We start from the raw sequence: 23,319 nt of genomic DNA, 5'->3' as shown, positions 1-23,319 counted from the left end.
AGATGCATAATTGATGGTTCATATAACATATTTATAAAGGGAAATAGTCTCCTAAATAAGATGTATAATTGATGGTTCATATATTTGTAAGGGAAATAATGTCAAGTTGAGGTTAGACTTCATTATTCCATTATTGTTATCATGAAATAGTCTACCATCCAAAAGATGTTGTCATGTTAAACTACAGACAATTTTCCTGCTTTTGTATAGGGCACTGTCATTAAAGCACACTCTCTCCTCCATATTATTTCCCAGTTTCAGTTCAATCCAATTCACAAAAAAATATGTGAGGAGTGACTGCCCCACTCCTTCAGCAGAAAAAAATAATACTGCAGTCTGTGACTATACCATGTCTGCACTGTTGGCCTCTCGCTTTTGTGAAAATCTCAGGAATAAAACCGTTCTAGGGGGCCTTACCTTCTGCAGTGCCTCGTGCTGCTCAGGGGTGAGAGGCGGCAGGCCGAGCTTTGAGGCGGTGCTCTGTCCATTCTCCATCATCAGAGCCTCGCCTCCCTGCAGGCACACAAGTGTATGGTTATGATGACAGGGAGGAAACACCCACTACAAATCTCTGCCGGAAACACCCAAATCAAATCTCTGCAACTCTCTACTCAGAAATGAACAAGATGGTTGAACTAACTAACAAGTACAAACAAGCTAACTACGTATGACCAACCCCTAACCCCAAACTCAAATATGATCCACGACTCAAGTTTAAGGATCAATAATGAATGCAGTTATCTTACAAGTTCTAATTACATCCACTATCTCCTACTGTGCTGGTTTTGTAACAATAGAATGCAAATTAAGCCTTTTGCACCATTTAGCATACATGAGAGACAAGTAGCCGTTTATCAAATATGCAGGTACAATTGAGAAGATGCGACTATTTTGCGCTTGCTCTGAAACAAAACGTGCTCATCATTACACTGTGGTGGTAAAATGACACAGAGGAACAGTAACATATTTGATATACAAAAATATAGACAATTTAGATAAACATGCAGTGTGGTTTTGTAACAGGGGAAAAAATGCAGACTAAAATATTTGGTTCAGACATTTAGTGTAGTTTAAGAATAACAGGACTAAAAGAAAACATGATGTTAACCAAATATAACAATGTCTTCCAAAAGAAGAAGCGTGGCCACTTATTTCAATAGCGTGGGGGACTGAGTGCCATCTCCCCAATAAGTGTGCATCATTTTACAGTGCGTGCCTATTGACGACGACACAGAAGAAAAACTAACTTGGCATTTATGAACTCCAGAGGGATGCACCACAATGAGCAGTGAGACAATGCACACTCGACGTCCTAACTGACACTCAATATTCCAAAATTCAAAAGCCATTCGCGAGCATCGTCTCTCGCAACCGGTCTTTTGCATGACTCACTCGCTACGAAACACGGGCACTGGGGAAAAACACAGACACATAATCTAACAGTGAGAAAGTTGTAAAAACAACTAATTCCACTAAAAGATTTGCAAGTACAGTGCATTGGGAAAGTATTCAGACCGCTTGACTTCATCCACATTTTGTTACCTCCAGGCTCTGATCAGGCCCTACACCCAAACAAGGGCACTGCGTTCATCCACCTCTGGCCTGCTCGCCTCCCTACCACTGAGGAAGTACAGCTCCCGCTCAGCCCAGTCAAAACTGTTCGCTGCCCTGGCCCCCCCAATGGTGGAACAAACTCCCTCACGACGCCAGGACAGCGGAGTCAATCACCACCTTCCGGAGACACCTGAAACCCCACCTCTTTAAGGAATACCTAGGATAGGTTAAGTAATCCCTCTCACCCCACCCCCCTAAGTTTTAGATGCACTATTGTTAAGTGACTGTCCCACTGGATGTCATAAGGTGAATGCACCAATTTGTAAGTCGCTCTGGATAAGAGCGTCTGCTAAATGACTTAAATGTAATGTAATGTAAATGTTAAGTTACAGCCTTATTCTAAAATTGATTAAATATGATACCTTTTTTTAAATCAAATATAAAACACAATAGCCCATAATGAATTGTCTAGGGACAATTCCTTCGACATCATGGCTTGGTTTTTGCTGTGGTAAATTCAATTGATTGGACATGATTTTAAAAAAAAGGCACACACCTGTCTATATAAGGTCCACAGTTGACAATGCACGTCAGAGTAAAAACAGAGCTCAAATACAGGATTGCGACTGGATCTCAGACTGGATCTGGGGAATGGTACCAAAACATTCCTGCACCATTGAAGGTCCCCAAGAACACATGGAAGTTTGGAACCACCAAGCCTCTTCCTTGAGCTGGCTACCTGGCCAGACTGAGCAAATGGGGGAGAAGGGTCTTGGTCAGGGAGGTGACCAAAAACCCGATAGACGACTTCTGGAGCTCTGTCAGAGTGACTATGTGGATGGGAGAACCTTCCAGAAGGAAAACCATCTCTGCAGCACTCCACCAATCAGGCCTTTATGGTAGAGCGGCAACTCCTCAGTAAAAGGCACATGAAAGCCCGCTTGGAGTTTGCCAAAAGACAACCAAGGACTCTCAGACTATGAGAAACCAGATTCTCTGGTCTGATGAAACCAAGAATGAACTCTTGACGCCAAGCGGCACCATCCATATGGTGAAGCATGGTGGTGGCATCATCATGCTGTGGGGCTGTTTTTCAGCGGTAGGAACTGGGAGACTAGTCAGGAGCAAGGTACAGAGAGATCCTTGATGAAACCCTGCTACAGAGCACTCAGGACCTCAGACGGGGGCGAAGGTTCACCATCCAACAGGACAACAACCCTAAGCACACAGGCAACACAATGCAGGAGTATCTTCGGCACAAATCTCTGAATATCCTTGAGTGGCCCAGCCAGAGCCCGGACTTGAACCCAATCGAACATCTCTGGAGAGACCTGAAAATAGCTGTGCAGCAATGCTCCCCTTCCAACCTGACAGAGCTAGAGAGGATCTACAGAGAAGAATGGGAGAAACTCCCCAAATACAGGTGTGCCAAGCGTGTAGCGTCATACCCAAGAGTCAAGGTTGTAATCGCTGCCAAAGGTGCTTCAACAAAGTACTGCGTAAAGAGTCTGAATACTTATGTAAATGTGATATTTCATTTTTCTAAAAACCTGTTTTTGCATTGTCATTATGGGTTATCGTGTGTAAATTGATGAGGGGGAAAAAACAATGTAATACATTTTAGAATAAGGCTGTAACATTACAAAATGGACTTCATCAAATCAAATCAAATCAAATTTTATTTGTCACATACACATGGTTAGCAGATGTTAATGCGAGTGTAGCGAAATGCTTGTGCTTCTAGTTCCGACAATGCAGTGATAACCAACAAGTAATCTAACTAACAATTCCAAAACTACTGTCTTATACACAGTGTAAGGGGATAAGGAACATGTACATAAGGATATATGAATGAGTGATGGTACAGAGCAGCATACAGTAGATGGTATCGAGTACAGTATATACATATGAGATGAGTATGTAGACAAAGTAAACAAAGTGGCATAGTTAAAGTGGCTAGTGATACATGTGTTACATAAGGATGCAGTCGATGTTGTAGAGTACAGTATATACATATGTATATGAGATGAATAATGTAGGGTAAGTAACATTATATAAGGTAGCATTGTTTAAAGTGGCTAGTGATATATTTACATCATTTCCCATCAATTCCCATTATTAAATGGCTGGAGTTGGGTCAGTGTCAATGACAGTGTGTTGGCAGCAGCCACTCAATGTTAGTGGTGGCTATTTAACAGTCTGATGGCCTTGAGATAGAAGCTGTTTTTCAGTCTCTCGGTCCCAGCTTTGATGCACCTGTACTGACCTCGCCTTCTGGATGATAGCGGGGTGAACAGGCAGTGGTTCGGGTGGTTGATGTCCTTGATGATCTTTATGGCCTTCCTGTAACAACGGGTGGTGTAGGTGTCCTGGAGGGCAGGTAGTTTGCCCCCGGTGATGCGTTGTGCAGTCCTCACTACCCTCTGGAGAGCCTTACGGTTGAGGGCGGAGCAGTTGCCGTACCAGGCGGTGATACAGCCCGCCAGGATGCTCTCGATTGTGCATCTGTAGAAGTTTGTGAGTGCTTTTGGTGACAAGCCGAATTTCTTCAGCCTCCTGAGGTTGAATAGGCGCTGCTGCGCCTTCTTCACGACGCTGTCAGTGTGAGTGGACCAATTCAGTTTGTCTGTGATGTGTATGCCGAGGAACTTAAAACTAGCTACCCTCTCCACTACTGTTCCATCGATGTGGATAGGGGGGTGTTCCCTCTGCTGTTTCCTGAAGTCCACAATCATCTCCTTAGTTTTGTTGACGTTGAGTGTGAGGTTATTTTCCTGACACCACACTCCAAGGGCCCTCACCTCCTCCCTGTAGGCCGTCTCGTCGTTGTTGGTAATCAAGCCTACCACTGTTGTGTCGTCCGCAAACTTGATGATTGAGTTGGAGGCGTGCATGGCCACGCAGTCGTGGGTGAACAGGGAGTACAGGAGAGGGCTCAGAACGCACCCTTGTGGGGCCCCCGTGTTGAGGATCAGCGGGGAGGAGATGTTGTTGCCTACCCTCACCACCTGGGGGCGGCCCGTCAGGAAGTCCAGTACCCAGTTGCACAGGGCGGGGTCGAGACCCAGGGTCTCGAGCTTGATGACGAGCTTGGAGGGTACTATGGTGTTGAATGCCGAGCTGTAGTCGATGAACAGCATTCTCACATAGGTATTCCTCTTGTCCAGGTGGGTTAGGGCAGTGTGCAGTGTGGTTGAGACTGTCCCACTGGATGTCATAAGGTGATTTAGTTTGCTGTAGCCTGCTTGCTGCTAGCTAGCTTCACTGACAAACACAGGGATGTAATGTTAGCTAGCTAGCCAAGGTTGGGCACTGCACTGACAAAAAGTGTGTAGCTTATCACTTATTTACGACAGCAAGGCTTCACAGTCTGCGAACATTTTACTCAGATATGCGCCTAAATATTTAGCTGTGCGACCTGGAAGTTTTAATAAGAAGAACCATTGCGCCTAGAATTTTTGGGAATTCTATCTTTAATACCTCAAATATTTTTAATTGTGCTACTATATTTCTTTGTGTTCACCTACAACTTAGACGCACACATGCTCCTTGCGAGAAAGGTAATAGAGCCCTGGATAGTTTGACAGCTTGTTGAAGAAGTTGTAGACATGTTCCCAGCAGTCAGTCCATACTTTAGCATGTCTCCAAAGCACCAATCGCCACTTTGTAATAATAATAATAATATATGCCATTTAGCAGACGCTTTTATCCAAAGCGACTTACAGTCATGTGTGCATACATTCTACGTATGGGTGGTCCCGGGGATCGAACCCACTACCCTGGCGTTACAGTAATATTGGGTCAGCTAAAACAATGGTTCCCAACCAGACGTACTATACCCCTTGGGGGTACCTGGCCTATCAACGGGGTGTACTTAAAAAGACTCATGAGATCATAGGTCTACTGGTGAAATGCACATGGAGTATATCCTGGGGGACTCACGGCAGAGCAAAATTCAATTGGTGGTGCAGTAAACGAAAAAGGTTGGGAACCACTGAGTTAAAAGCACAGCAGCAGACTCGATAGGAGCAGAGCGTTCGCGTCAGTCGCTTGCCTTTCTCTGCCATTTTTCCAACTTGACCTCTCTGTGCGCGGAACCCAATGGCGGGATGAAATTCGACAAAATACGTTGATCGCTACATAAATAGTCATATTAAACATTCATGAAAATACAAGTGTCTCACGTGTTTCGAAAGCCTAGAATCTTGCTAATCTAACTGCGTTGTCAGATTTAAAAACGGATTTACTGCGAAAGAATACGATGCGATTATCTGGGGATAGAGCCCCATAAAAAAAAAAACATTTTAACCAGCACAGAAGTAACACAATCAAACTGCAATAAAATAAATAGTTTACCTTTGACAATCTTCCTCTGTTTCCAATCCCAATGCTCCTTGTTACACAATGAATGTTTTTTTTGTTTGATGGAATCCATTTTTATAGCCTAACACTTAAACAATTTTGAACCGCTTGTGTCGTGAATTCCGTCTCATTCCATCCCTCATGTTTTTCACTGAAATTGTCCCCATCATCCTATCTGAATGTTTGTTTTATCTGGTCCATTTTAATGATGATACAACAAAAATAAAAAACATTTTTTTCATTGTATTATCTAAACCAGATCTATTGTGTTATATTCTCCTACATTCAATTCACATTTACACAAACTTCAGAGTGTTTTTTTTCAAATGGTACCAAGAATATGCATATCCTTGGTTCTGGGCCAGAGCTACAGGCAGTTAGATTTGGGTATTACTTCAGGCGGAAATTGAAAAAAGTAGGGGGGGGGGGGGTAGTAGCTCTAAGAGGTTAATGACGTACGGAGCGCACTATAACCGTGGCAAATAATTGATCAATTCTACCCTGCTAGAGCCAGTCAACTGCAAGTGCTGTTATTGTGAAGTGGAAACATCTAGGAGCAACAGAGGCTCAGCTGCGAAGTGGTAGGCCACACAAGCATACAGAACGGGAGCACTCAGTGCTGAAGCGTGTAAAAATCGTCTGTCCTCGGTTGCAACGCTCACTACCAAGTTCCAAACTGCTTATGGAAGCAACGTCACCACAACAACTGTTTGTCGGGAGCTTCATGAAATGGGTTTCGATGACCGAGCAGCCACACACAAGTCTAAGATCACCATGCACAATACCAAGTGTCGGCTGGACTCTGAAGCAGTGGAAATACGTTCTCTGTAGTGATGAATCATAATTCACCATATGGCAGTCCAACAGACAAATCTGAGTTTGGCAGATGCCAGGATAACGCTACTTTCCCCAATCCATAGTGCCAACTGTAAAGTTTGGTGGATAAGATATGGTCTGGGGCTGTATTTCATGGTTCAGGCTAGGCCCCTTTTTTCCAGTGAAGAAGATCCTTACGCTTCAGCATAAAGTGACATTCTAGACGATTATGTGCTTCCAACTTTGTGGCAACCGTTTGGGGAAGGCCCTTTCTTGTTTCAGCATGACAATGCCCCAGTGCACAAAGCGAGGTCCATACAGAAATGTTATGTCCATATCGGTGTTGAAGAACTTGATTGACCTGCACAGAGCCCTGACCTCAACCCCAGCGAACACTTGGGATGAATTGGAACACTGACTCCGAGCCAGGCCTAATCGCCCAACATCAGTGCCTGACCTCACTAATGCTCTTGTAGCTGAATGGAAAAAAAATCCCTGCAGCAATGTGCCAACATCTAGTCGAAAGCTTTCCCAGAAGAGTGGAGGCTGTTACAGGAGCAAAGGGGACCAACTCCTAGACAGTGGCAAGTCAAATTCAAGGACTTAATTACTTTTTCAAGCACTAATATTTATTTAATAACCATTCATTTGTAATAGTTCCTATTATGTAATTGTTTCTAGTCGATAACAGACGGCAGTATATCACCATAACTTCAAGGGGGGGGAAACTGACTTACTATTCATCACTACCTTACAAGTTCTCCTCAATAATACATGTTTCACTCTTTATTTACTACATACATGAGTGGTAAGTCAGGACTGATGATGTTGACTGATTTTCTTATATGAACTGTAACTCAGCAAAATCTTTGAAATTGTTGCATGTTGCGTTCATATTTTTGTTCTGTGTACATATTAAATTGTCTTTATACTGTATTTCTCTCTGTTTGTCATCCCTCTGGCTGTCACAACACAATTACATGAAAAACTATTCTGAAAAGTGTAAACGGCCCTTAGTTGACTAAACTGTGTGTTTGATAAGATTAAAGACTCTCAGGGGACCCTATTTAAATTTTAGAGGACCTCACATGGGTCCCGGACCCCAGTTTTGGAACCACTGTACAACTAACTTCTCTCCCTGCTTGTTTCAATGCTTCCTCTCTCTGTGTATCTCCTTTGCAGCCTGACTCAATACTGTATGTCTCACTACTCTCTATAAAGAAAAGGTATTTTGATTATAGCTAATTTAATTTCAGTCATCATCCTTCTAGTCAGCTAGTTATAGCTAGTTACCTGGCTAAGAGCCAGAGCCCTTGAGCCAGCTAGCTTGCTAGATATCTGACTGAAACATCAACACTCATTCTCAGAGAGTCGGGGGGGGGTTGTTTGGGGGAATGTCTGCTGACACCGCAGGAGTCAAGGGATGTTAAAAGAATTCCCACCGTCAACGGCGTCTTTGCTACTTGCCACTGTAGGTCTGGACTGAGGTAGCTCATTTCACCTCTCCGCCTATGTCGTGGGAAAAGTTTCCCATTGCACAGAGTGGTGAATGAATGCGCAGCTAACACGGCAAATCCGGAGGAACAGACGAACATAACGAGCACACACACAAATCATTCACGATTCCACTTGTTCGCAGAGGCTGGCGCAATTAGAACTCAGATCAAGAAGCCTTCTGAGCATTGATCAAACGCTGGGAATGCAATAAGTGTGTAAACAATAATTAACAAGATAAAAGCGGTGCGTAAAAAGCGTTTAAGTGTGTTTACCCTCCACTACCTCCCTGGTTGGGTCTGGCAAAACCCATTCATAAACCTCAATATCCTGCCAGGCAGGATTAAATCTACATTTTCCCTGTATTTTAGTTATCCATGTGACGTTTGGCAGTGCCTGATCAAACCGTTCTGTACCTGCCTGTCTGAGTGGCAGTGTGGGTGGAATGAGCGAGCTCGCCTTGTAGTCTGCCTGGAAATGTATTCACATGACCAATACATTATTCTAATATTTTTCATATTTTATCATTTTCTGTTCTCCACTTATTTTATTTCAAGCACTTTCAAGTACCAACTTGAGGAAATGTCTGATTTTCAAGGTGTTCCAGTACTTCAACTGGAATGAGATGTTCGATGAGCTGGTGTCCACATACTTTTGGTCATGTAGTGTATTTCCTTCATTTTTTTATATATCTTAGATTTAGGACAGACACTTCAAAACCTTGTTTCTTAATATATATTTTTTTACTGCCCTTTTTGCCATTGATGAATGTGTTATTCAATGCGTTTCTATGGGCTTTAGTAGTAAAGGCCAAATCAATATTCACTGCTCAAAAAATAAAGGGAACACTAAAATAACACATCCTAGATCTGAATGAAATATTCCTATGAAATATTTTTTTCTTTATATATAGTTGAATGTGCTGACAACAAAATCACACAAAAATGATCAATGGAATTCAAATTTATCAACCCATGGAGGTCTGGATTTGGAGTCACACTCAAAATTAAAGTGGAAAACCACACTACAGGCTGATCCAACTTTGATGTAATGTCCTTAAAACAAGTCAAAATGAGGCTCAGTAGTGTGTGTGGTCTCCACGTGCCTGTATGACCTCCCTACAATGCCTGGGCATGCTCCTGATGAGGTGGCGGATGGTCTCCTGAGGGATCTCCTCCCAGACCTGGACTAAAGCATCCGCCAACTCCTGGACAGTCTGTGGTGCAACGTGGCGTTGGTGGATGGAGCGAGACATGATATCCCAGATGTGCTCAATTGGATTCAGGTCAGGGGAACGGGCGGTCCATAGCATCAATGCCTTCCTCTTGCAGGAACTGCTGACACACTCCAGCCACATGAGGTCTAGCATTGTCTTGCATTAGGAGGAACCCAGGGCCAACCGCACCAGCATATGGTCTCACAAGGGGTCTGATGATCTCATCTCGGTACCTAATGGCAGTCAGGCTACCTCTGGCAAGCACACGGAGGGCTGTGCGGCCCACAAAGAAATGCCACCCCACACCATGACTGACCCACTGTCAAACCGGTCATGCTGGAGGATGTTGCAGGCAGCAGAACATTCTCCACGGCGTCTCCAGACTGTCACATGTGCTCAGTGTGAACCTGCTTTCATCTGTGAAGAGCACAGGGCGCCAGTGGCGAATTCTCCAATCTTGGTGTTCTCTGGCAAATGCCGGTGTAAGCACAACCCCCACCTGTGGACGTCAGGGCCTCATACCACCCTCATGGAGTCCGTTTCTGACCATTTGAGCAGACACATGCACATTTGTGGCCTGCTGGAGGTCATTTTGCAGGGCTCTGGCAGTGCTCCTCCTGCTCCTCCTTGCACAAAGGCAGAGGTAGCGGTCCTGCTGCCCTCCTACGGCCTCCTCCATGTCTCCTGATGTACTGGCCTGTCTCCTGGTAGCGCCTCCATGCTCTGGACACTATGCTGACAGACACAGCAAACCTTCTTGCTACAGCTCGCATTGATGTCCCATCCTGGATGAGCTGTACTACCTGAGCCACTTGTGTGGGTTGTAGACTCACACAGACCGCCAGCATTCAAAAGTGACCAAAACATCAGCCAGAAAGCATAGGAACTGAGAAGTGGTCTGTGGTAGCCACCTGCAGAACCACTCCTTCATTGGGGGTGTCTTGCTAATTGCCTATCATTTCCACCTGTTGTCTATTCCATTTGCACAACAGCATGTGAAATGTATTGTCAATCAGTGTTGCTTCCTAAGTGGACAGTTTGACTTCACAGAAGTGTGATTGACTTGGAGTTACATAGTGTTGTTTAAGTGTTCCCATTATTTTTTTGAGCAGTATATATATATATATATATATATTTTTTTTTTGATACCCTAAAATTCCAAATCAAACAGCTAAAGTATCCATAGTATGACCACCTTATAAAAAGTCCATGTTTGCTCAGCAAAACTCCCCCTCCCCCAAAGTCTTAAACTTAGTGTTCAGAGAGTTCTGCGTTTTTTAACACCTGTAAGTTCCATTTCCTGCGATCAACAACAACAAAAATACCCTTTAAGGTTGTGTTGCCTGGCTTTAAATAATAACAAATTAGTAAAAAATATATACAGAACCAGACAAAAGGTTGTACACACCTACACATTCAAGGGTTTTTCTTTATTTTTTACTAGTTTTCTACATTGTAGAATAATAGTGAAGACATCAAAACTATGAAATTAAACATATGGAATCATGTAGTAACTAAAAAAAGTGTTCAACCAGATTCTTCAAAGTAGCCACCCTTTGCCTTGAGACCGCTTTGCACACTCTTAGCAATCTCAGCCAGCTTCACCTGCAATAATTCTCCAACAGTCTTGAAGGAGTTCCAATATATGCGGAGGTCATTGTCCTATTGTGAAACAAATGATAGTCCCACTAAGCGCAAACCACATGGGATGGCTTATCGCTGCAGAATGCTGTGGTAGCCATGCTGGTTAAGTGTGCCTTGGATTCTAAATAAATCACTGACAGTGTCACCAGCAAAGCACCCCCACACCTCCTCCTCCATGCTTCACGGTGGGAACCACATATGCGGAGATCATCCAATCACCTTCTCTGCATCTCACAAAGAAAGCAGTTGGAACCAAAAATCTCACATTTGGACTCATCAGACCAAAGGACAGATTTCTACCGGTTTAATGTCCATTGTTCGAGTTTTCTGGCCCAAGCAAGTCTCTTCTTATTAATGCCCTTTAGTAGTGGTTTCTTTGCAGCAATTCAACCATGAAGGCCTGATTCACACAGTCTACTCTGAACAGTTGATGTTGAGATATGTCTGTTACTTGAACTCTGTGAAGCATTTATTTGGGCTGCAATTTCTGAGGCTGGTAACTCTAATGAACGTATCCTCTGCAGCAGAGGTAACTCTGGGTCTTCTTTTCTTGTGGCAGTCCTGATGAGAGCAAGTTTCATCATAGCTCTTGTTGGTTTTTGCTACTGCAGTTGCATAAACTTTCAAAGTTCTTGATATTTTCCACATTGACTGACCTTCATGCTTTAAAGTGATGATGGTCTGTAATTTCTCGTTGCTTATTTGAGCTGTTCTTGCCATAATATGGACTTGGGTCTTTTACTAAGTAGGGTTATATTCTGTATACCACCTATACCTTGTCACAACACATCTGATTGGCTCACCCGTACCATGTGACAACACACATGATTTGTTCAAACGCATTAAATAAGGAAATAAATTCCACAAATTAACTTTTAACAAGGAACACCTGTTAATTGAAAAGCATTCCAGGTGACTACCTCATGAAGCTGGTTGAGAGAATGCCAAGAGTGCGCAAAGCAGTCATCAAGGCAAAGGGTGGCTACTTTGAAGAATCTCAAATATAAAATATATTGTCATTTGTTTAACACTTGTTTTGGTTACTACATGATTTCACGTGTTATTTCAGTGTGGACGTCTTCAATATTATTCTACAATGTAGATAACAGTACATAAATATATAGTGGCGCAGCCCGTCCACAAGATGGAGCAGGGTTAATGGTTAGACGAATTGACAGGAACGATTACTAAAGTGTGCCTTTGTCCTCCTGTTTCATGGCCAGTTATATGGTTTTGTTCACATGCTAGGTTGTTTTTCAATGTTCGTTTGAGATTGATGCAATTATCTGCTGCTAGGAAGACAACGCAGTACGAGATCATTTTATCACAGAGAAGTGAGTGCCCAAGTTACCACGGTAATGACCCATCCCTTAAAGGGATTCTTGATTGCACATGAATCACTCCCAAAAACTTATCTTCATGAACTTTGTCATTGTTCTCCTAGTTGTATTTGTGTGCTCGTTTCTACTTAGGAGCACATCATGTCCTCCTTGTAAAAAACGCAAGCTCTGAACTAAAAAAAACAAAAAAAGCCGTATCACTCAGCATTTTGTGGCAGGCCATGCACTTTGTTGATTCCTGATATTCAGTTGTAAGAACTTATTCTGTTTTTATTATTAGATCTAAATGAATTATTTTAACATACATTGGTTAAAAGACGCCGGTCACAAATTAAACAATATAGCCCACTACTTCTCACTAGTAATACATTTATTGTTTTTGAAGAATTTGAAAGCATGCTCATGTTTTTTGTGATTTTTGGTGTAATTATGGAGCAAATAATATTTTGTCTGGTAAAAAGTGACTGGTCGATTTATTTTTTATTTAATTTATCTACCTGCCACAGTGGCTGGTGGACCAAAAAGTTTTTTCCCAACCCTGGAAGGAAAAAACTTGAAGACAGTTAGTTTAAGGGCTGTGGTAGAAAAATAATTATGAATTATGAACATCAGTTTCTCCACAATACTAACCTAATTGACTGTGAAAAGAAGGAAGCCTGTACATAATTAAAATATTCCAAAACATGCTGCAAAAAAAAATGGCAAAGCAATTAACTTTTTGTCCTGATTACAAAGTGTTATGTTTGGGGCAAATCCAATACAACACATTACTGAGTACTACACTCCATATTTTCAAGCACAGTGGTGGCTACATTCTGTTATGGGTACGCTTGTAATCGTTAAGTACTAGGGAGTCTTTGAAGATAAGTAACGGCATGGAGCTAAGCAGAGGCAAAATCCTAGAGGAAAACCTGGGAGACAGCAAGACAATAACCTAAAACACAAAGCCAAATCTACACTGGAGTTGTTTACCAAGAAGACAGTGAATGTTCTTGAGTGGCAAAGTTGAAAGTTTTTACTTAAATCCACTTGAAAATCGATGGCAAGACCTGCAAATGGTTGTCTATCAATGATCAAGAACCAATTTGACAGAGCTTATAGAACTTTGAATAGAATAATGGGCAACGGTTGCACAAACCGTTTGTGGAAAGCGCTTAAGAGACTTACCCAGAAAGACTCACAGCTGTAATTGCTGCCAAAGGTGCTTCTAGACAGTATTGACTCAGGAGTGTGAATACTTGTGTAAATGATACATTTCTGTATTTAATACTAAAAACATGTTTTCACTTTGTCATTATGGGGTATTGCATGCAGAGAAAAAAAATGTAATCCCTTTTAAATTTAGGCTGTAACAACAAAATGTTCCACTGGATGTCATAAGGTGAATGCACCAATTTGTAAGTCGCTCTGGATAAATGACTTAAATGTAAATGTAAATAAATCAAAGAGTATGAATACTTTCTGAAGGCACTACCTTATGCTACTTTCCATGATGTGGACAGTATGTGTTACTATACACATGCTGACATTTTGAACATATCGAATTGGGGGGAATTACACATCCATTTAACCTCAGATCGGTGATGTTAGTATAGAAGTTTATGGTCAACACAACGACAAGATCAGCTGCTAAAAACAGATACATTTATTTGGTTTTGTACTGTTAATTTTGCCACACACACACACTGGAGAACACAGCAATCATTTTCTTCTCAAAATGGCACAGATAATTCTGGGCGGTCTCTCTATAAAAGTCACTGACCGCCAACCCTTGTCAGCGTTAATATCCAATACTAACACTCAAGTAACAGCCAACCCTTGTCAGCGTTAATATCCAATACTAACACTCAAGTAACAGCCAACCCTTGTCAGCGTTAATATCCAATACTAACACTCAAGTAACAGCCAACCCTTGTCAGCGTTAATATCCAATACTAACACTCAACAGCCAACCCTTGTCAGCGTTAATATCCAATACTAACACTCAAGTAACAGCCAACCCTTGTCAGCGTTAATATCCAATACTAACACTCAAGTAACAGCCAACCCTTGTCAGCGTTAATATCCAATACTAACACTCAAGTAACAGCCAACCCTTGTCAGCGTTAATATCCAATACTAACACTCAAGTAACAGCCAACCATTGTCAGCGTTAATATCCAATACTAACACTCAAGTAACAGCCAACCCTTGTCAGCGTTAATATCCAATACTAACACTCAAGTAACAGCCAACCCTTGTCAGCGTTAATATCCAATACTAACACTCAAGTAACAGCCAACCCTTGTCAGCGTTAATATCCAATACTAACACTCAACAGCCAACCCTTGTCAGCGTTAATATCCAATACTAACACTCAAGTAACAGCCAACCCTTGTCAGCGTTAATATCCAATACTAACACTCAACAGCCAACCCTTGTCAGCGTTAATATCCAATACTAACACTCAAGTAACAGCCAACCCTTGTCAGCGTTAATATCCAATACTAACACTCAAGTAACAGCCAACCCTTGTCAGCGTTAATATCCAATACTAACACTCAAGTAACAGCCAACCCTTGTCAGCGTTAATATCCAATACTAACACTCAAGTAACAGCCAACCATTGTCAGCGTTAATATCCAATACTAACACTCAAGTAACAGCCAACCCTTGTCAGCGTTAATATCCAATACTAACACTCAACAGCCAACCTTTGTCAGCGGTAATATCCATACTAACTAACACTCAGCGTTAATATCCAATACTAACACTCAACAGCCAACCCTTGTCAGCGTTAATATCCAATACTAACACTCAACAGCCAACCCTTGTCAGCGTTAATATCCAATACTAACACTCAACAGCCAACCCTTGTCAGCGTTAATATCCAATACTAACACTCAACAGCCAACCCTTGTCAGCGTTAATATCCAATACTAACACTCAAGTAACAGCCAACCCTTGTCAGCGTTAAAATCCAATACTAACACTCAAGTAACAGCCAAAGTTAATATCCAATACTAACACTCAAGTAACAGCCAACCCTTGTCAGCGTTAATATCCAATACTAACACTCAACAGCCAACCCTTGTCAGCGTTAATATCCAATACTAACACTCAAGTAACAGCCAACCCTTGTCAGCGTTAATATCCAATACTAACACTCAAGTAACAGCCAACCCTTGTCAGCGTTAATATCCAATACTAACACTCAACAGCCAACCCTTGTCAGCGTTAATATCCAATACTAACACTCAAGTAACAGCCAACCCTTGTCAGCGTTAATATCCAATACTAACACTCAAGTAACAGCCAACCCTTGTCAGCGTTAATATCCAATACTAACACTCAAGTAACAGCCAACCCTTGTCAGCGTTAATATCCAATACTAACACTCAAGTAACAGCCAACCCTTGTCAGCGTTAATATCCAATACTAACACTCAAGTAACAGCCAACCCTTGTCAGCGTTAATATCCAATACTAACACTCAACAGCCAACCCTTGTCAGCGTTAATATCCAATACTAACACTCAAGTAACAGCCAACCCTTGTCAGCGTTAATATCCAATACTAACACTCAAGTAACAGCCAACCCTTGTCAGCGTTAATATCCAATACTAACACTCAACAGCCAAAGCGTTAATATCCAATACTAACACTCAAGTAACAGCCAACCCTTGTCAGCGTTAATATCCAATACTAACACTCAAGTAACAGCCAACCCTTGTCAGCGTTAATATCCAATACTAACACTCAAGTAACAGCCAACCCTTGTCAGCGTTAATATCCAATACTAACACTCAAGTAACAGCCAACCCTTGTCAGCGTTAATATCCAATACTAACACTCAAGTAACAGCCAACCCTTGTCAGCGTTAATATCCAATACTAACACTCAAGTAACAGCCAACCCTTGTCAGCGTTAATATCCAATACTAACACTCAACAGCCAACCCTTGTCAGCGTTAATATCCAATACTAACACTCAACAGCCAACCCTTGTCAGCGTTAATATCCAATACTAACACTCAAGTAACAGCCAACCCTTGTCAGCGTTAATATCCAATACTAACACTCAAGTAACAGCCAACCCTTGTCAGCGTTAATATCCAATACTAACACTCAAGTAACAGCCAACCCTTGTCAGCGTTAATATCCAATACTAACACTCAAGTAACAGCCAACCATTGTCAGCGTTAATATCCAATACTAACACTCAAGTAACAGCCAACCCTTGTCAGCGTTAATATCCAATACTAACACTCAAGTAACAGCCAACCCTTGTCAGCGTTAATATCCAATACTAACACTCAAGTAACAGCCAACCCTTGTCAGCGTTAATATCCAATACTAACACTCAACAGCCAACCCTTGTCAGCGTTAATATCCAATACTAACACTCAACAGCCAACCCTTGTCAGCGTTAATATCCAATACTAACACTCAACCCTTGTCAGCGTTAATATCCAATACTAACACTCAACAGCCAACCCTTGTCAGCGTTAATATCCAATACTAACACTCAACAGCCAACCCTTGTCAGCGTTAATATCCAATACTAACACTCAACAGCCAACCCTTGTCAGCGTTAATATCCAATACTAACACTCAACAGCCAACCCTTGTCAGCGTTAATATCCAATACTAACACTCAAGTAACAGCCAACCCTTGTCAGCGTTAAAATCCAATACTAACACTCAAGTAACAGCCAACCCTTGTCAGCGTTAATATCCAATACTAACACTCAAGTAACAGCCAACCCTTGTCAGCGTTAATATCCAATACTAACACTCAACAGCCAACCCTTGTCAGCGTTAATATCCAATACTAACACTCAAGTAACAGCCAACCCTTGTCAGCGTTAATATCCAATACTAACACTCAAGTAACAGCCAACCCTTGTCAGCGTTAATATCCAATACTAACACTCAAGTAACAGCCAACCCTTGTCAGCGTTAATATCCAATACTAACACTCAAGTAACAGCCAACCCTTGTCAGCGTTAATATCCAATACTAACACTCAAGTAACAGCCAACCCTTGTCAGCGTTAATATCCAATACTAACACTCAAGTAACAGCCAACCCTTGTCAGCGTTAATATCCAATACTAACACTCAAGTAACAGCCAACCCTTGTCAGCGTTAATATCCAATACTAACACTCAAGTAACAGCCAACCCTTGTCAGCGTTAATATCCAATACTAACACTCAAGTAACAGCCAACCCTTGTCAGCGTTAATATCCAATACTAACACTCAACAGCCAACCCTTGTCAGCGTTAATATCCAATACTAACACTCAACAGCCAACCCTTGTCAGCGTTAATATCCAATACTAACACTCAAGTAACAGCCAACCCTTGTCAGCGTTAATATCCAATACTAACACTCAAGTAACAGCCAACCCTTGTCAGCGTTTAATATAACACCAAGTAACAGCCAACCCTTGTCAGCGTTAATATCCAATACTAACACTCAAGTAACAGCCAACCATTGTCAGCGTTAATATCCAATACTAACACTCAGTAACAGCCAACCCTTGTCAGCGTTAATATCCAATACTAACACTCAAGTAACAGCCAACCCTTGTCAGCGTTAATATCCAATACTAACACTCAAGTAACAGCCAACCCTTGTCAGCGTTAATATCCAATACTAACACTCAATAGCCAACCCTTGTCAGCGTTAATATCCAATACTAACACTCAACAGCCAACCCTTGTCAGCGTTAATATCCAATACTAACACTCAACAGCCAACCCTTGTCAGCGTTAATATCCAATACTAACACTCAACAGCCAACCCTTGTCAGCGTTAATATCCAATACTAACACTCAACAGCCAACCCTTGTCAGCGTTAATATCCAATACTAACACTCAACAGTTAATATCCAATACTAACACTCCAACCCTTGTCAGCGTTAATATCCAATACTAACACTCAACAGCCAACCCTTGTCAGCGTTAATATCCAATACTAACACTCAAGTAACAGCCAACCCTTGTCAGCGTTAATATCCAATACTAACACTCAAGTAACAGCCAACCCTTGTCAGCGTTAATATCCAATACTAACACTCAAGTAACAGCCAACCCTTGTCAGCGTTAATATCCAATACTAACACTCAACAGCCAACCCTTGTCAGCGTTAATATCCAATACTAACACTCAAGTAACAGCCAACCCTTGTCAGCGTTAATATCCAATACTAACACTCAAGTAACAGCCAACCCTTGTCAGCGTTAATATCCAATACTAACACTCAAGTAACAGCCAACCCTTGTCAGCGTTAATATCCAATACTAACACTCAAGTAACAGCCAACCCTTGACAGCGTTAATATCCAATACTAACACTCAAGTAACAGCCAACCCTTGTCAGCGTTAATATCCAATACTAACACTCAAGTAACAGCCAACCCTTGACAGCGTTAATATCCTATGCCAGGTTCGTTGAAGTCCAAAACTGGAAAAAGTGGTTTGTTCCCATTTCCGTATTGGCAGCTCCGGAAATCGACATCCAACATTCCAAAATATAGATAGCAGCCTTCTACCAATCCTCATCTGACCAACCATATATAGATTATTACATGTTTCCGTGCTGTCTTGGTATAATGTTAGTTTAAACAGCGCATACAACTACGGTGACCACATTTAAAATACCCAAATACGGGACAAAGGGATGATTTTGCAGGACAGTGTAGCCTTCATGAATAAAACACTTTGGCAGCACCAACACGATAACCTTTCCGTATTGGTAACCCCCTTGAAACAAAATGCAACCATCCAAAATGTAGATGGTGGTCTTCTACAAGTCCTAAATCAATGAGATATAGATATATAATTCCCAGATTGCCTGTGGTTTTTCAGTAATGTAACTTTGAACAGGATGTGCAACCTGACTTACCCCCCCCTCTTGTTCTATTGATTTCAACATTATATCGATATGTGTGATTTAGGGCTGGGCAGTATACTGTATTTTATGATATACTGGTATTGAATTGATTCAGGGACCGGTTTGGGTTTTTACTTTACCTTCTATACCGGGATTTGAATGTTTGGTTTGTTAAATGTGATACGCCATGTGTAATGTCAATTTTTATAGTTTAATTCGCTACTTGAGTCATCTCTCTCCGCGCCACTTTCCACACAGACCTAGCCACGCCCCCTGTCACTCAAGGAGCACATTTGACGTTCCTCAACCACGAGACACTTGCATTCAGTCTGCATGGTCAATGCAGCACCTGCAACAATGTTGGTGACAAGTGTTGTTTTCACTTTGCTTCTTAATATAAAACCAGTAGCTTTCTATAATGACACTATTCGTTTGTGTTTCTTACTTGTAAGTCGCTCTGGATAAGAGCGTCTGCTAAATGACTTAAATGTAAATGTAAATCAGCAAACAGCTAGTTAGTCTTTTCTTAGCAAGTTGCCCTAAATCTTGTGAGCCGCTAATGCTAACAGCTAGCTAGCTAATAAATGTACTGAGTAAGAGCAAACATAGCTAGCTATTACAGCCTGATAATACCAGTGATGGTGTAGACCTAAATCAGCATGTTGTTTGTGCAACAGTATCTTCTAAATCAATGAGGAATATGCAAAGCAAGAATATGTTAGCTACATGAAGTATCTAAGAAAAAACATGCAATGAAGCCAAAAGCTTAAGGTCCCCCAGGAAACACTTAGCAACAATTTAGTTCCTACCCTGTCACAATAACTCCTCCCTGGCATTTTAATTGGTTGTCATCTCAAACACTGTATTCTAACTACAGAATTAGAATAGTCATTCTACTTCCATGATTCCAACAGTTTTGCTGTAATTCACAAGTCAAATCGCAATTGCAACATTTGGTTAAAAATAAGTCCTAGATTATTTGCCCGTATCGTGCAGCCCTACGTGGCAGTGTGGACATTCTCAATTGAGCAGTGGTGTAAAGTACTTAAGTAAAAATACTCTCAAGTACTACTTAAGTAAAAATACTTAAGTACTTTAAAAAAAAATGTATTTTGCAGCTCATTCTGTAGTTTTTAACCTAATAATGTAAAATCCTGTATTAAAATGTAAGTATCATTAATATTTAAATTCCTAAAACATACACTGAAAATGATACTGTTGCTGCTTCCTGACTTTTCGATTTATGGCCAAGTGTCAAAACACCAGTTTTAGATGTCCAAATTCATAATCAATATGCTGAAATAAGTTGTGGTATTTTGAAGACCAAAACATAAATGTTACTCCCTACGAACGTTTCACACTAAATTAGTACCTTCTAAACTGCACACGCACCATTATTTACCAAGCGTTATTGATTAGCTTGTTCTATTGAAGGGCCTAAAATTAACCAGCCAAATGCAGGTAGATTTTGGCAGTGGTGGGTACGTTGGCGGATGTTCAGGGCACCATTTCACTCACATTTATGAAGGAAAATAGTCAAGTATGACCCCACATTTATAGTCAAATAAATGCTGCAGTAGCAGTTTTCAAAGTATTTCTGCCGTTTTGTTTCATAGCTGGAAAATTAATTGCATAAAGTCAAAGAACGATGAATCCTATATAGCCTATTCCACCTCATGCTGCAACACTGCCTGGCTGGGGGCTGTGTGCATGTGAAGAGCTGAGAGAAAGTTTCATTTTTAGAAGCGCACAGGTATAAAAGTTGGTCTAATTTACTTGAAAGGAAAGTCTACTGAAGTGAGACTTTGTCCTTGTGTTTCTCAGCTATTTACATAGAAAAATGATCTTGCTTGTGAAAACAAAACTATGTTTGAGTTTCAACTGCTCACAAAGAGAAGACAACGCAGACTCAGTCTCACAGCCACAAACATGACGATTCAGGTTACCGCAATAACATTGCACCCTTAAAGGGGCAGGCAAACATGTGTCTCATCTGTGATATTTTGGTTAAAAGACTCAGGTCACAAAAAATGCAATTAAACAATATACCACATTACTTCCTACTAGTAATACATGTATTGTTTTAGAAACATTACAAAACATGCTCATCTTTTTTTGTTGGAGTAATTTGAGCAGGGAAAATATATATTTTGGCTGGTAAAAAATCTGAGTGACTTGTAGATTTAAAAATGTAACTGCCACAGTGACTGGTGGAACAAAAAGTCAATTTGCCCTGTTCTACTGTAATCAATAGCGCATGCAAATGAATCACTCTCATTGATATTGAAATCATTCGCACTCTTCGAACACAGCATCTCCCAAACGTGATCCTGGGCCCACAACACAGCTGATTTAAATGACCAACTCTTCATCAAGCTCTAATCATTTGAAATCAGCTGTGTAGTGCTAGGGTGGGAAAAAACATCTGGGGGGGTGCCCAGGACAAGTTTGGGAAGCGATGTTCTAACAGACAAACCTCAATGAACTTGGACACACTACATGTGTCTTGATAAATGACAACCTGTTGTAATGTAGCCATTCATCAACTTATATCTGTGAGAAAATGATGGTCAATACGGAAAAGGAAACCGTTTTCACAGGATAATTTCAACCAATCACCACCTTACACCAGTTTCTAAATAGCGACCACGGTTGCATTTCCTCTGAATGATAGTTTAACCCTCAAATTCATGAGGCCAGAGATTTACCAGCGATTTAATTTCCTAGCCACAGTGGTCTGAAAATTACAGTTACGTGAAGTCCCACTACAGACTGGCGCGTATGACAAAAACACTGGAACTAAAACCAAAGTTATTGATCCGTTTTAAGCAATGGAATTTTGAGCTCGTTATGACTATAAAACGTGACACTAACATCACCAATCGGAAGTACAAATTTGTATTTCCTGTTCTTGTGTGTTGATAACGTCAGTCCAACTAGTAACACTAGCGTAATTATAATGAAACATGTCATAGTAACTCAACACATCTTTCTACCTCCTTTAACCATGGAGTAAGGCTCATAAACACCATTTAAGCAGGAGCTCTGTGTCAGGGTATGTGTAGCAGGCTGATCATTCGACCTACTAACGTTACTCGTTCACCTCAGCAAATGACAGACTGTAATTGACTAGTTATCTAGTTAACTACATCCAGTCGACTTGGAGAGCTAGCTAGTTGGCGCCTACCCAGTTTCGCGAGTGACGGTACTACTAGTAACTATCTAAACGTGAGTTAACTACTATTATCGAAAGATACAAGTTCGTTGGTTAGTACCTAGCGAACGAAGGTTAGCTTCATAGTTAGCTAGGTCTATAAATCCCGCTCTTTGCCATCTAGCTAACTAACGGTACTCAATTCACATTTACTCGATCGTAACGTTAAGAGAGCTAAATAGCGTTTGGGTTTGTAATGGCTAACTAACGAGCCAGGGTTAACAAACTAACTAGCTAGCCATCTAACGTTAGCCAACTGAATAAGGGAACAGGATGAGTGCAGGACAAGCTTGTACTGTACGCATTCAACGATGAGCTGTTCAAAATATGGTCAATAATCCCTTTTTAACCATCAGAGTTTGACCATTGGTGTAAAATATAATCGAAAAACAATGCTATTCGATTTATTTACCGCAGAAACTGCCACCGCCATGAAGCACACCTTTCAGCACAGGGCGACGCCAATGAGGAATTCTTCTTCTATGAAGTTTATTGGCTCCTAGCAACCAACTTCAAAGGTGCATTACCGCCACCTACTGGACTGTAGGAATGAGGCCCGGTTGCATCAGCAACACGTAAAGGCGTCCTCATGTATTTATTTGTATTTAATTTGTATCATCATCAGGCAAGTCAGTTAAAAAAAAAAAATCTTAATTACAATGACAGCCTATCAAAAGGCAAAAGGCCTCATTTTGGGATTGGGAATAAAAAAATATATATATTGGACAAAGCACACATTATTGTATTTATTTTTAATGACGACCTACCAAAATGTGATTATAAATTAAATAAAAATATAG

At 41.2% G+C, this 23,319-nt stretch overlaps 1 protein-coding gene across 1 annotated transcript in view; it reads right to left on the bottom strand.

Moving 5' to 3' along the window:
* The window catches only part of puf60a (poly-U binding splicing factor a), a 78,343-nt gene extending 55,296 nt beyond the window's left edge, over positions 1-23,047 (bottom strand). Inside the window, exons 1-2 of the mRNA XM_046321177.1 lie at positions 22,932-23,047; positions 418-513 (exon numbers count right to left, since the gene is read on the bottom strand). Coding sequence (XP_046177133.1) covers positions 418-513; positions 22,932-22,952 — 117 coding nt within the window. The 5' untranslated portion in view covers positions 22,953-23,047. The remainder of the gene's footprint in view (positions 1-417; positions 514-22,931) is intronic.
* Between the last annotated feature and the right edge of the window lie 272 nt (positions 23,048-23,319).

Source organism: Oncorhynchus gorbuscha, linkage group LG22 (assembly GCF_021184085.1).
Source record: "Oncorhynchus gorbuscha isolate QuinsamMale2020 ecotype Even-year linkage group LG22, OgorEven_v1.0, whole genome shotgun sequence".
Lineage (NCBI taxonomy): Eukaryota > Metazoa > Chordata > Actinopteri > Salmoniformes > Salmonidae > Oncorhynchus > Oncorhynchus gorbuscha.
This window is presented reverse-complemented; position numbering and strand designations above follow the sequence as displayed.